Raw genomic sequence first — 15,959 nt, forward strand, 5'->3', positions numbered from 1 at the left:
TTAAGTATATTTTTATGGCGCTCCAAAAAAATTGATGATTATATTTCGTATATATTTTATTTTGTGATCTTCAAACTTTTAATGATTATAATAAAATTCTATGTGGTCAATTTTTTTTATTTTTTATAATACGGCTAATTCCATATAAAATTATTATCTTTACATGTTTTTTTATTTTAATCACGTATTTTAAAAAGTTTAAAATAAAATCACCACCTTTCATTTTTTTTCAAATCTATCACGAATGTGAAAATTCGGTGTATTTTTGTTGACTCGACAACCGGAGTCAACAAGAAAAGAGTAAGTGGAATGTATTTTGTATGTTAATACGGCATTAGTCAGATTAAAACATTTATTTGGGAGGAAAAAGATATCGAATATTACTCATTGATGCTAGATTTGCAAAAAAATAAAAGGTGGTAATTTTATTTGACACTTTTTAAAGGACGTGATTAAAATGTAAAAACATGTAAAGGTGGTGATTTTATATGGAATTAATTTTTTATAATATTATATTAGATTTATCTAAATATTTGTGCACGAATTATGTAAGAGCTACAGCTCGAGCGAGTGTGTGAGGGCCCACGACACGTTTGGCCCCTTCCTTGGAGCAGTTAGTGAAAATTTCTAAAAAAAATGACTAAGTGACGAGTGTCCCAGAGCGATTAGTCGAAAAGTTTTTAGATCGACGGAAAAAATATCCGCATGCCAAGTCCCCCAATCAATTAAAGTTTAATGAAAATTAAGATGATATCATTTAATGAAAAAATAAAATTTAAAACTAAAAATGATATTGTTTTATATTGAGAGGTATGCATATTTTGTGAATTTTGGTTGTATGGAACTAGAAAAATTAAAAAATAGTTGGAATGAGACGAGTGTTTATTTAATACAATTATTGCGGCATGTTATTTTTATCACAAGCCAATGAGCATTTATAAATTACACTAGATAATTTTTTTAATTATAACTTTTCTTTTGTCATTAAATATTTTACATAACTAACGTATTATTGATCTGTTTCACGAATGACACGATGCAATGATTGTATTGTATAATTTTTCGGGACGAAGTGAACAATATTGAAAGAAAAACGCGATGATAAAGCAGGTACCCTTCTCATTTTTGAAGATCCCATGAGAAAAATTCTTTTTTATCCATCCATTACCTTTTTTTAAAAATAAAATTCATTAATTACTTTGAAATCAAGAATCACATCCACCTTGATGGATGATATTATAACAACATCAACAATGATAAATTAAGAAGTGTTTTAAAATTCAAATCGGTGACTGAACCGACGTTGTCACTGATTTACGATTCAATTACTTGAATAGCAACAAGGCAAAATTCATCCTAACTCCCTGTGCTTTCCACTTTTTATTTTGTTAGTTCTTGTTCTACTTTATTTTTTAGTTAGTCCTTGTATTTATATATTTGTCACCGTTTTATATAAAATTTACTATTTATTTAATCATTTTTTAAATTTACTTTTTTCTTATTTAGTCAAATTAAAAATGAAACTATTGCGAAATTTGATTGTAAAAAGAAGAAGTGGACAATTTTTGTTAAAAGGATCAATTAAAAGAAAAATTTAAAATTAAAAAGACGTGAAAATGAGTTCTGCCTAGAAATAAATATAGTAATATCACTAGACATTACACATAGCATTTGTAGTACTAGTTTCGCATTACGTGTTATGCACGTGGCTCGTAACGTAACTCGTCAATGTACATATTAGTAATTTTATTATAATTATATTAATTTTTTTATTTATAATTAATATTAAATTAGTTAAGTATTTTTGTAAAAATAAATATAATATGTTCGGTTATTAAATTTTTTTCATACTAAATTTATTCTTCTTTTGGTTTTATAATAACCATAATTAAATAATTAACTTAATTTTATTAATAATATCTTTAAAAATAATAAGATAGAAATTTAAATAATAATATATTGACCAAATACAGTAATTTAATTTTGTAGTTCAATCAAACTAAAAGATAGGTATTCCTACTAATTTGGAGATAATTTAACTGCCTATTCAGTAAATTTGCCTGCCCCCCCCCCCCCCATCCGTGCTTTTATATATAGTATAGATAAAAAAAAGAAAACTGAATAGTAATTAAAATTATAAAAACAAATCAATTTTACTGCTGTCGGTTTAATGATTCAGTAGTATGTACAATTTTTTTTCAAAATAGTTGAACCACGTTTTTCAATTTTTAAATAAGTCTAAATCAAAGAAATCTCTAATTAGCACTCAAACTGGTTGATCCAACCCATTCGCTTCGATTTTTAAAAATATTAATTTTTTCTCTTTTCATTTTTCTAATATCTGAGTGAATAGGTTCATGAATGTTTCATGAACCAGATCTAGGTAGAAAATTATAGGCAGAAGGTACAAAAAAACCCTCGACTTTTTTTCAAAAGTACAAATCAGCCCTTTTACTTTTTTTTGGGCACAATTAGGCCCTCGTGTTTTTAAAATTGGACAATTAAACCATCGTTGTTTTAAAATCGAACAAATAAACCCTTTTAGTTTACTTTAAGGACACTTACCCCCTTAAATTTTTGGTAAATATTTTGAACATTAAAATTATTATTGAACTTTTTTCCTATATGATTATGGGAGATATGTCAGCCATTAACGAGTGTTTCTAATGGTGTTGGACGAAAGGGGTTATTTGTTCTATTTGAAAACAAAAAGGGTTTAATTGTACCCAAAAAAAGTAAAAGGGCTGATTTGTACTTTTATGAAAACTACAAGGGTTTTTTTGTACCTTTGCCAAAATTATATAAAAGGCTCCAAATTAATAGATAATTTTGTTTACCCTAAATTTTTATTTATTATTATAATAAGGGTTAATTTAAAAAAAATCAACTTTACACGTTTTCTCATTTTAATCACGCAGTTTAAATTTTCTCATTTTCATGCACGAACTAACACTTTTTCTCAAATTCATGCACGGTGCTGAGGCGGCACTCATTCATTGGTGTAAAATGACTTCATCTCAGCGAATTACACCAATGGAGCCGTGACACCTCAGCACCGTGCATGAGTTTGAGAAAAAGTGGTAGTTCGTGCATGAAAATGAGAAAATTTAAACTGTGTGATTAAAATGAGAAAATATATAAAGTTGGTGAATTTTTATGATATTAACCTTAAAATAATTAATTATCATATGTACATGTACTTCTATTAATTATATTAAAAAATATTCTCAAAATATTAAAACAAAAAACTAGTAGGTACAAGGAAAAGAGGCAATTGTCTAAAACAAACTAATGAAAAAAACTTGCATCATGAAAAATTCCAAATAAATCAAGCCTAATCCATTGAAACAGAGAATATAACTTATTTTAAATACAGACAGTGTGGCATTTTTTACAAATAAATTTACTTTATCTAGATAGACTGTATTTTTTAATATTTTCTTGTGCCTTAAACTGTCTATCAAATTATATAAAAAAATATATATTTATTTCCGCTTACATAGTCTCATTATAAAAATATATTACTCCGTCCGTTTTACAAAGATATATAAAATGGCTATTTGGACGTCCCAAAATATAGGCAAAGTTATTATATTAATTTGAACAATATCATTATTATCCTTCATCAATTTCAACCATTTTTGTTATATTCTATAAATCATCATTAATTATCACATTCTATAATATAAAAATTAATAACAAATTTATCTTTTAAAAAATTTAATTACAATTCCAACACAATAATTATCTTTTCCATAATATAAATTAATAATAATTTATATATTTATATAGTTAAATGAAGGTTATTATTGGAAGTTAATAAAATATAAATATTTTAACCATCTTTTCTTAATTTATGTGCAAACTCTATTTGAGATGGAGGGAATATCTAAAATTGACAATATTAAATTTTTTTATTATAGTGAAAAAAATGGTTAGTGTTGCATCTAAAATGTATCGTAGACCTTTAATCTTTGTCAAAAATGTGTGGTTTGAGGATATAGTTTGTCACATTAGACATTTTATTTGATTTAAATGACACATGAATTCCATGTGTTGTCGGGGGGAAATAATTGCTTGCCAACCAGTGTCTCTATTTTGTTCTGATTATGATGATAGTCGATCTACCTTCGGATTGCTTGAACAAAAAGATGAACTGCAAACTCAGATTTTATTTACAGTTGGTTAAAATGAATTCAATATATAAGGGAAAAAAAACAATGGAACTTGAATTTTGTTAATCTGAAAAAATATAATAGTATTTAGTTAAAATGAATTCCACAAATAAAAATAAGGAGCAAAAAGATAATACAAGCTGCAGTTTTATTGCAAAAATTGCTAATTAGGCCGCTACCTAATTTTAACACATTTCCAAAATTAAAGAGTTAAAAATTGGAAGGTAAAAGGGTCATATGAGTGTAAGAGTATAATTTTAAGGATCAAAAATATGCCTACACAATATGGCACGTCAACAAAAAAACATATGCTCATGCGTCTTTTTTGATTTGTAACCAAACGCAATAAGGGGTTAAACAATTATAAAAAAAAAAGGCTAATCACCTGTAAAACTACCGACCTTTTATTTTTTTTTTCAATAACACCCTCACCTTGTAAAAACTTCAATAGCACTCTATTTCGCATTTTTACGTTTCAATAGCACCCTAAAGTATTAAATTGAACTATTTTCAGTTGGATAAAATTCAAAATAAATTCTTTATATTTACCACATATTCTAAATAATATTGAATGTTATAAATACTACAAAAAAACTATCTTCTCCATATTTAAAGATGAATAATAATAATAAAAATTATTTAATTAAAATAATTAAATTTCGAGCAATCGCCACTTCCTCAAATCCGTTACCGACTCTTTCGGACCGCGATTCGCCATTTTTTTTAAGAACACTGTTCTTCCTCGTTCTTGAGGAAGAACAGAATTCTTCCTTGTTCTTGAGGAAGACGAGCTCGTCCTCCATGGGAAGACGAGCTCGTCCTCCCATGGAGGATGATGGAGGAGAAGCGGCGGGTGGCGGGGTGAGGAAGAGACCGGAAAAAATGTAGGGTAGAAATTAATATTTTTATTTTTTTATTTAAATTAATGGGGAAGAGGGTTTATTTGGATTTTTTTAAATTAAGGGATGTGTTTGTATTTGTTTAATTAGAAAAAGGTATAAAATGATCCTTTCATTTAGTTATTTTATAAAATTTAATCTTTATAATGATAAAATCATCTATTTTTTTAAATTTAGGGTGCTATTGAAACGTAAAAATGTGAAATAGAGTGCTATTGAAGTTTTTACAAGGTGAGGATGTTATTGAAAAAAAAATGAAAGGTCGGTAGTTTTACAGGTGATTAGCCTAAAAAAAAGATAAATTTTAATATTAAATAGACAAAATTTATAAGTTGAGATATCAGATAGATTAAACTAAAAGATAAAATGTCAAATTAATTAATAAGTATAAATTTAGATGTCAAAAGATGCATTGCGCCTAATTTATGTATAAATTTATACGTTGAATGTAAAAATATCAAAGATAAAGTGAAATTATAAGAAAAGTATGTATATAATATAAGTTTAAATTCATCATTTAAAATATTAAAAATATATATCAAATTGCAAAATTATTAAAATGTACTAATATTGGATTTAATTTTTAATTTTTAATAATTCTAATAATTCTAATAATTAATAAAAAAATTGAAAACCAACTTCAATGTTATGTCTTATGTAATATTTAATAAATTAATAATTATAATACTTAATAAATTTTTAATTCACCATGTATATTAATTATTAGAGTGTCGACTATAATCAGTAATCAACATCTATACTACCACATTGTTATTCAAGCTACTTGCGACCCTTTTAAAACTTAAGTAATAAATTTGAAAAACAGAAAAGAAAATCACAACCCATCTCATAACTGTATAACCAACCAAAAAAATACAAAATTGCCATGACTGATGACTCAATGACTGCATCATTGGCTTGGACCAACAGCTAATACTGTTTCTAAATCAGCTTATACAGTATTAAATCATCTATTATTGCCCACAAATAATGAACCCATTATATTTCTTTAATTGGCTGCACAAGACAAATTTGAATAGTGTTGCTATATTATCTCAAAAGAAGTCATTTTCTTCATTTGAACTTAAGCCAATAAGAAAATCTATCAAAATAGTGACACACACATCATAATTCCCGCTAGCAAGGAGCAGACAACCATAAAATCTAAATTAAGAAAAACATGAAGTAATAAGACAGCAACCCCTAATTTTTACTAAATTAATTAACACCTAACCAAAACTAACAAAATGCCAAACTACTACGCCAAAATGACTACTCCAACGCAAACCCATATTAAATAAATCATCAGGTATGATAATTATGGTCACCAATTCATGTCACCGTATTATAAACGTATTGTAAACTCATTTAACAAACGGTTGCCTAATCCAAAACCATATAAACTCAACCTGAATATCCGTGTAAACAGATAGCGTCGGAAATTACCACCCCTGATTAAATCAATCAGCAGATAAGATAATGGGTGGTCCATACCTTAGCACTGTGTAGAGATCATGTTCAATCCATGTGAATTTTGGCCTATCCACCAAAAAAAACAAATTGCCCTCATAGTAAGAGAGTAATCATGAACCATTCATAGTTAAAAGACAAAAATCAAGCAAAATTAGTGAAGAACAAAGAAGGTACTTGGATTTATTGCTTTGAGTCATATCATCAAGCTACAAACAAAAGAACAAAGAACCTAAAAGCTGATAAACATAAAACCAACAAGAGTGATGACAATTCTTTTGTCTTGGTCTGTACATCCAAAAGAAAACCATTAAATTTCCCAGCCATCTAATTTACTTTTTTTTTTCCTTAGACCTTCTGAATCTAACCCATATTATCTAAATTATTCACTTGGTTTTCATTAGTACTTCCTCAAGCAACAGTAATAATGCCATCTCCATTGTTGAAGCTAGACATCACCTGAAAAGCCGAATGCCTTGACGTTCCTGCTGCTGCTGAGGGTGCTTCCTTCTGATCAGATTGTAAAGACAGCTTGAGAGACAATGTTGACGAGTCAATACACTGCAGATTTAAGTTAAGATCGGATATCCCAGATCCGAACGGAGCTGATGGCATGATGGGTACCGGTCGGATTAAATTAGCCACTGGATTGCCATGTAACAGAGATAAATTCTCTGTTGGAGACTCAATCGGAAGAGGCAATACAACAGGAGTGGTGCTTATAGAAAAAGCCGCTGAAACTGGCATCAAAGTGAAATTGCTGGTTTCAGGTAGCGCGGGTGATTGTACTGGTGAACTGCTGTTGTTCTTGTTCTTGTCCTGGCGATGAACTTGTTCCTCCATTGGAAATGCCGTTACCTGATTAATTAATTTAACATAGTAAAAAAAGTCAACTAATAGTTTTCAAAGAGGAAGATTATTGGAAATGAAAGTGTCTGTTTATAAGTCAAGAAATTTCAGTTTCCAAGAAATCAATAAATGTGTAAATATTTCTACTTGAAAATCTCAACAACCAAGAAGAATCCTAGGAAGAAACTATTAAATGATCTTCATTCAATCAATACAAACATTAAAAATTTGAGGTAATACTAATTGAAAATCTCAATAATCTTTATTGATCTAAATTTTAACCATTTCTTAGTTTTTTTAGACAAAAAGATAGTACGATTACTCAGTTATATTTTTTGGATTCATCAAATTTCATTAAATCTAAAGAAACAGATATATTCGCAAAAAGTATATGGAACAAACAATAATATATTTAGATGTTAGTAATATATAAAATAATGGATGGATTGATTGATTTTACCGTATCGGTGGTGATATCAAAGAGGCTAGATCGACGGCGGCGGCGATTAAGATTACTCCGGCGAAGAAAATACTTTTGAGCATGGCTAGCCACCTGCGTCGGAGTTCGAGTTTTGACAAAATTTCTAGAAATGCCTCTCCAATCTCCTTTTCCAACCTTCTGCAATCCTAACAAAAACAGCTTATGCTCCTCCTCCGTCCACGGCACACCTACACGTCATCAAATTCCAAGTCATTAATTTCTTCATCAAAATCAAAATCAAAATCAAATTAATTAATTAGAAATTAGGTCTGACCTCGTTTGCGTTCGCCGCGCGTGCTAGAACTGTGCGGAACGGCGTCGTCCGCAGACGCATAACCAGAAACATTAGCCACGTCATCCTTAACGGCAGCATCTCTGTTAACAGCCTCATTTCCTACAATATGATGTTCATATTGAGATAAGTTATTCAAACTAACACTTTTCCTCATCGAATCAACCACCACTCTCACGCCAAACAGCATGATCTCTCCCGCTCCCGCTCCCGCTCCTCCACCACAACCTCCGCCGCCGTCGCCGGTGCACGTGCCAGCCATATCTGAGAAATACAGAGAGAAATGAAAATACAAAGAAACGTGAATGGATTTGATCTGTAGCAGTGGTGTGGTTTGTCTTGGTTTTTGAGATTGAGAAATAGGTGTTTGTTTGTGTGGAGGAATCTTAAGCCGTACAATTGTAAAGGAAAGAAAATGGAGATTTTTTTTAATAATTTATGAAAATTTAATATCAAGTGGTGATGAGTTAGGATTGGTTTATATATATACGCGTGTTTTTTTTAAGAATCAAACATGAATTGACCGGTTTAACCAATTCCATCCAAAATTGAGTTTCAGTTTTATTCTGTTCTTTTAAAATTTAAAGATGTAATCTGTTTGTTTAAATTAAGCATACAAATTAACAAACTACTGATCAATTCAACTGTAGAGATAATGTTTTGTTTAATAATTAAAATATGACCTATTATCTTTCCAAAAAAAACTATTAACCATTTATAATATGTATATATAAATTTTACAATTTAATTCTTTCCACAAATTCATCGACAACTTAAATAATTAATATATTTGGTAATTTGCGGATCTACATTTCTTTTAACTCTTTGAAGTATCTCTATAAAAATTACATATCGTATTTAAATTAGACCAAACAATTAGTATTTGAGCTGGTTGTAAATTATAGCTAATTAATTGGATCAGTAGTTTGATTTTAAAAGATAATGATTTATGTACACATGAAATAAGGAGTGCTGATTATTCGGATATAACCAAATTAACAAATTTGTCAGACTAATATTTTAATTTTGATTTGATTTTTCGTTTTTTCATCTTGGTAGTAGTAAAACAATTATTAAATAAATTAGTTTGATTCAAAATTTATTTTATAGTACAACTTAAATATAAATTTGTTTCTACCTATATATAATGAAAAACTAATATTCAGTTTAATTTTTATGAATACTTTTTTAATAATTAATGTACATAGAACTCAGTTATTTGATGAATTGAATTACATAAATATTTTAGTTTATTTTATTTATATTTGTCTCAGCTATAGTGTGCTTAAAGATATTTTAAAAAATTAGTTTTAATAATGCGGTTCGGTTCAGTGAACCGAGTCCAGTGAGCACACTCTGCATAAGATGGGCAGTTGGCACCATGTGGATTGAAACTTTTAAAAAGATGACAATACGTGGCATGTTCCTGTTCGTTAATCTGTTTTTTTGTTTTATTGGGTTATCCTGATATTGCCTGTCGATTTATCAATATCTCGATTGATTGGGGCTGATTGCTGAATTGGGTTTTGTTCTGGTGTGGCACTTTCACGTATCCTCTTGATTGTGATTTTTTTATCATTTGTTATACTATAATTAATGATGATCATCATTTTAGATAATCTTGTCTCATTAGAATTATATAGCTCATTAGAATAATTAAATTATTAAACTTTCTAAATAAACTATGTAAATATGTTAACTCAAATGTCTATTTATTATTTTTCATAATTAGTATAAATAATTTTTAATCCTCATTGTATAATTCTTATGCTCTTATATAAATAATTTTTCTATAAAATTCTCTAATTATATCTACATTTTTAATTATGCATTTAGAATTTTAAGATGACTTTAACTATTACTATTTCTAAATTTATCATTTCCTAATAAATGACTATACGATTCAATTTATAGTATTTATTAACTAGTGTGGTTATATTAATATTTACTTTTATAATCTAAAATAAAATATCGATTTTTTTAATACGTGTAATTTTAAATAAATAAACAATTAAAAAAAACAGAAGAAGTAGTATTAATTATCAGCTAATAACAACCAAATAATAACAACAATGGGACAAAACAGATTCATAATTGAAGATAAAATTACCTGAAAAACTTGTGTAAAATTTTAATGTTTGTGGGAAAATTTGGTTAATTAGTTCAATAAAAAATGGAATTAAGGATTACTTAAATTGTCGGGTTCACGAGGATATAGGGGTAGCGTATAAAAGAGAAAGAGAGACAAGTGCACATGAAAGTGGTGGAGGAATTTGAAGGAAACAATATATCTTATCCGATCCTCTGCTCTTCTTTTTAATATTGATGTTAATCTAGTCAACCTAATATTTCCACCTTTTTACTCACCGTACAACTCTTTTACTCTCTAAATTTTACAGTGGTGTAAAATTATTCACATCATCCTGCAAAATGGCCCAAATCCATACCAATAAATTTTATCGAAATTTAATTATTTATTTTTTAACATAAATATTAGTGGTTTTTATGTGTAGTTGATCAGTTAATTTATATTAGTCATTTTAATATTTATTTTTAATTTTATTAATTAGATATAAAATTTATATTAAATAAGTAAATTTAAAAATTAAAATGACTCAATTTTATTTTTACTTAAAAAATAAATATTATAATCAAATATAATATAATTGATTCTGATATATTTGAAGGAGTGCGATGATCCTTTGTTCATTTTATTTCTCATATTATTATTGTATAATCATGTTATACATGTCATTAAGTCAGAATTATTTCTGTTAATTCTAATGATATGGTACTGTTATCTGTAAATTTATATAAATATTTATTTTTATTTTATCACGTAACTCTTTCCCACCATTCGAACAGATGAATACTGTATGTAAAATAATTTTATTTTATTTTAACAATTTTAAAAATATAAACTAAAAGTGAAAAATAAAGGCCACTTTTTTAGCTAACATCTAAGAGAATAATTAATTAATTATTTTAAGAGTGCTAGTATGCATTAATTGTGTCATGTCATATTTATAACAAGTTTACAAGCATGTGCGATAATTTTTTTATTAGCCACTAAAAAATTCATATGGTTACCGTACAATTGATTAGTCACGCGAATGATATGCCGCAATGACTATAAAAAGGATGAGTAGTGTAATTAAAATATTAAAAAGAAAGAATAGGAAAGAGGAGATGGGATGGGGGATGGCATATTCTGTAATGATATTTTAGTTTAATGGTTTGGATGTAAACCTTCGATGGTGGGTTGTGTCTGCGAAGATAAGCCAAGATAAGGTTTTGTGGGGTTCCACCTTATTATTATATGCACTCTAACATAGGATAGCTAATTATTTCATTTTTAGTTCAGCAAAAACAATGGGATAATACAAGCTGGTCTGTCCAAATGCATTTCTCAAGGTCTATCAAATTTACCCATTGCTATTCCAATAGAGCTCCTTATTATCACAAGATGTCGTGAACTGCGGCTATTACCTAAAAATATCACCGTCCGTCCCTCCGTCCATTAATACGTATGAATATAAAGACCTCTTTTTAAATAACGAGGACTCATTTTTCCAAACCGAAACTAAGAATCACTATAAGATTTTAGAATGGGGACTGCCTGTAAATTCACATACTAAATAAATCCGAACCATAATAGCCAACGGTTCAATCTTAACTATTTCAATTTGTAAAAAAAGTTTAGCCAGAGTTAGAATCCGCAATCATGGCATCCAAATGGCTATATCTTTTAAAGTATCAAAAAAATATTATCTTTTATATTATTAATACATTATTTTCATTTTTACCTTTAATATTAGTGAATTTATTATATGAATTAGTATTTAAAATTAATGATATATTTTATTATTACATATTATGAAAGTAAGAGTGAGAGATAAAGTATCTATAGTATTTAATATTAGTGAAAAAATAAAAAGTGGCAAATAAAATAAAACGGAATTTACCCACCATGGGTTGGGTCAATTGGTTATAAGTGTGGACAGTAAGTAAGAGACTTAAAAGAATCAAGGTTCAAATCCCATATCCCATAAATGGGACTTATTGGAAGCATTCGTAAATGAGTTGTTAAAAGCTCATATTAAGTGGGAGGTCCGGACGGTGGGATGCCGAAGCTAACCTCCCCGAGGGTTTACCTAGGTGGTCGGGCTTCGCCGGGGGTTCTCTCGTCATAAAAAAAAGAACGGAAAAGTGTATATTTATTTATTAAATTAAAAAAATTACAATAGAGATTAGTTTATTTATAATGTGTTTATGATGTATTTTTATACAAATAGTATCTTTTTCTAATACGGTCAAGCTTTTAATATTTTTTACTTTATTGATCCTTTTTTCTTTTGGTAAGCTTATCCGGTTTTCAGGGCTTCGCCCTAACTAATCCGGATCCGACCCGCGTCGCACACCTGATATGGTGGGTGAGTCTTATCATTTGAAACAACTCCCGTTGGTATATTGATCCCAATTTTTGATGAACCTAGTTTAGTAGTAAATGTGGGATAAGCATTTATCTATTGTAAATTCTTATTTATTCGAATTTTTTTATAATGGTCTAGTCTTTTATATTGCAGGTTGCTAACAAATTAATAGTTCAAATAGTGTGAGCGTTGAACAGCATTGATAAATTGTGCGTTCAAATCCTCCCATGTACTCCCTTTTTTCAATTATTAAAAAAGAACAAATTATTATTTTGTTTAGCATTAACAGTTATGTAATTTCATTTTTATTAGGTTTGTAAGATGAGATGCAATTAAAGTATTGCTCTTATATTATAGAAGTCTTATTTTATATCAAGCATCGAAAAATCTTACAATAATAATTGCTATAATTTTTAACTCCTTTTTTTATCAGATGTAAAATTTAATTATGTTAGTAGTTAGTAATTTGTAGTTAGATTTTCACTTTTTAAATTGTCTTAAACTATTGACCCCGTTAAGACTCAAAAACTAAATTTTAAAAATGCACTAAAACGCTTTAACCACTTGAACTAGAGTCCACTAGGGATAATTTCAAACTAATTTGAACGTTTATATTGATAATAAAAAAAAGAGTTCCTTAACATAAACGCTAACTTGTTCTATATGAACCAACTCATAATCTACTAATCGAACCCATTGGATGGAGGTAAAGAGTGATATCTGCATCAACTCAGTACTGTATGAAAAAAGAAGACTATTAGCATTAAGACTATACAGTGTACATAGGCAGAATTGAAGGCAGAGTATAATGGACCGTCATCTTCCAATAGTAAATCGCCCATTGATATTTTTTTTGGTAAAATTCATTGATATTTTATTCATTAAAATATTATTATCTTTTATTTTATTGTATTAGTTCACTCTTCAATCATCAATAATTTTCTTTACCTCGGTAATAGATTAGATATATTAAAAACAATTAGTTATATCAGATTTTTACGGATGTCTTGTAAAAAAATTACTATTTTACCAATGAACTATAATTCATATAGTATAAGCGTTGAATATCAAACTGTTAAGTTATAGATTCAAACCTTAAACGCTTTCTTCTTTTCGATTATTAAAAAAATTTGACTATTTTTAAATTGCGAAGCTAGCTTATGTGAGAGTGGTACATGGTCCGCTCAATGTAGCCGACAACTTATATGTTTAAAATCAAATCGCAGTAATAGAATTCGAAAACAAAGGTAAAGGATTGAGGGAGCAATGAAGCATATTTACAGGTGTTTTTAGTTGATTTAAATGACATTTTCTCTTTGGTGGGTGAGTGATGAATGTTCACCATGCATCGGAAAAGAATAATTCCCATCAAAATGTGCACTTTCTACTTTGTACCTCAATCCCAAATTCTATAAATCAACCATTACACTATTTAATTTTTTTATATAATTTTCTTTTTATTAATTTCAAACAATTATACGCATCAGAGTACAAAAAAATATCGACAATTATAATATGACATAGAACAAATTTTCTAACATTATTCGCTGATAGTTTTATAAAATAAAAATAAAAATTATTATATATATTCCATTTAAAAAGGGATAAATATTTTTTGCACATAAATTATGAAGATAATAATTACTATTGTTAGACTTATTTTTTATTTTACTCTTATTAATAATGATATTATAATTTGCGTATAAAGTGATAGTTATTAGTTTTTTTTTAAATAATAGTTATTAGTTTTTAGTAAGAGAAAGAAAAAGGTAAATGAAGAAATTTCATATAAATGGTACAATAATTATTATATGAACTTCGTAAATGATATAAAAATGAGTTATATCACTTTAAATGGAACGGGAAAAAATTATAAAAATCAAATTATTATTTTTTAGTAAAAAATATTCTCTAACCCAAAAAGAAAACAACCAAGTTATAATATTTCATATATATATATATATATATGGCGAATTTATAATGGGACAGGCTGCGGCGGCCACCCCAGTTGACCGCCGGAATTCCTTAAAAAATTAAAATGTTCATCTACCTCTAATTCCTTCTTTTTTTCACGATCTACCTCTATTTTTTGATTTTTTTTCCTTAGAGTCAATTATGAGATTTAACTTATAAAAGATGAAAGTCATATAACAAAAGATATGTATATGATCTTTCAAGGATTAAACTACAAAAAATAATAGGTAATAATAAAGATAGCAATAAATAATCGAAAAAATAAAAAAAATATAGACATAAATCCCCGAACATTAACACAATGATTCCGTTGAGAGAGGGTGTTTCGAAATTTTCTTTTTCCGATTTGCCATTCAATCTGTTTGATCCGTTGAAACCTATTATTTTCGATATTCTATCTTCATTTTCATTGAAACTCTAAAAAGATAGATCCATACTCTTTTCATTTTTTAGATTTATAAGACTTTAACACTAAAACTCAAACAAACACTAAAATTTCTTGTGAGATCTAAGAAATCTTAATCAAAAGAGGTATATAAAACTTTAAATTGTATTCCAACAAGAAAAAGCAAAATTCAAATCAAAAATTAGACTTTATAAACTAAGACTTATTGAACTAAAAAAGTATATCTATCGGAAAAATCATTTTCTCCCACCCTCAAAAAGATGAAGAAAATGAGGGTTTTTTTATAGAGAAGTGAGAGCACAAAATTATATTTAGTGAATTATTTTTTCTTTGCCTTAGTTCTGATCACCTTAGTTTGTGTATATTTAATATTATGACCTAATTAAGTGAGCTGTATTTAAAGCTTTTTCTTTATTTATCTCCCACCATCTATTGTTTTCCATCTTTGCAACTTTTTTGAAATATTTTTGATTCTCAAATTGCTTTTATGTATTCTATGAAATGAATCAAAGCTGAATCTTGTCACAAAAGGGTTCTCTTAGTCTCAAAGGAAACTGCATAAGGATATTGATTCTTAGCCTATCATATTCATAAGGATGGTGGAAAAAACATACATACATACAACTTCTTTTAGGTTGGCTTTAGAAATAAAATAAAAAAGAAAAGTAAATAGTAGTAAGTGGCTAACGAATACGACTTGTGGGGACTCCTCAAGGCAACAATTGGTGGTGAATTCTCACATTGGTTAATTACAATGAAATGTTATTTTCAAAAACACGTAGTAATGGTTTTAAATTGAAATGTATTATCACAAAATAGATAGCCAAGTCAAGCCATTTTACAAAATATTCACAATCGAATTGATATTAATTGCTTCGAGTTTGAGTTTAAAGTATTTGAATCTATTACTGAATTAAATTTTAATAAAAAAAATAGAATAATACTATTTAACCCAACAAATTTAACTCACCTTATTATAC

General features: G+C 28.0%; 1 protein-coding gene across 1 annotated transcript; it reads right to left on the reverse strand.

Moving 5' to 3' along the window:
• Positions 1-6,698: 6,698 nt before the first annotated feature.
• LOC126673947 (transcription factor MYB1R1-like) lies at positions 6,699-8,616 on the reverse strand. Its single transcript, XM_050368282.2, has 3 exons — positions 8,149-8,616; positions 7,854-8,062; positions 6,699-7,402 (listed from the first exon to the last, which is right to left on the reverse strand). The coding sequence occupies exons 1-3, from the start codon at positions 8,426-8,428 to the stop codon at positions 6,956-6,958; spliced, it is 936 nt and encodes a 311-aa protein (XP_050224239.1). The 5' UTR covers positions 8,429-8,616; the 3' UTR covers positions 6,699-6,955.
• Between the last annotated feature and the right edge of the window lie 7,343 nt (positions 8,617-15,959).

The sequence above is a fragment of the Mercurialis annua genome, linkage group LG3 (genome assembly GCF_937616625.2).
Source record: "Mercurialis annua linkage group LG3, ddMerAnnu1.2, whole genome shotgun sequence".
NCBI lineage: Eukaryota > Viridiplantae > Streptophyta > Magnoliopsida > Malpighiales > Euphorbiaceae > Mercurialis > Mercurialis annua.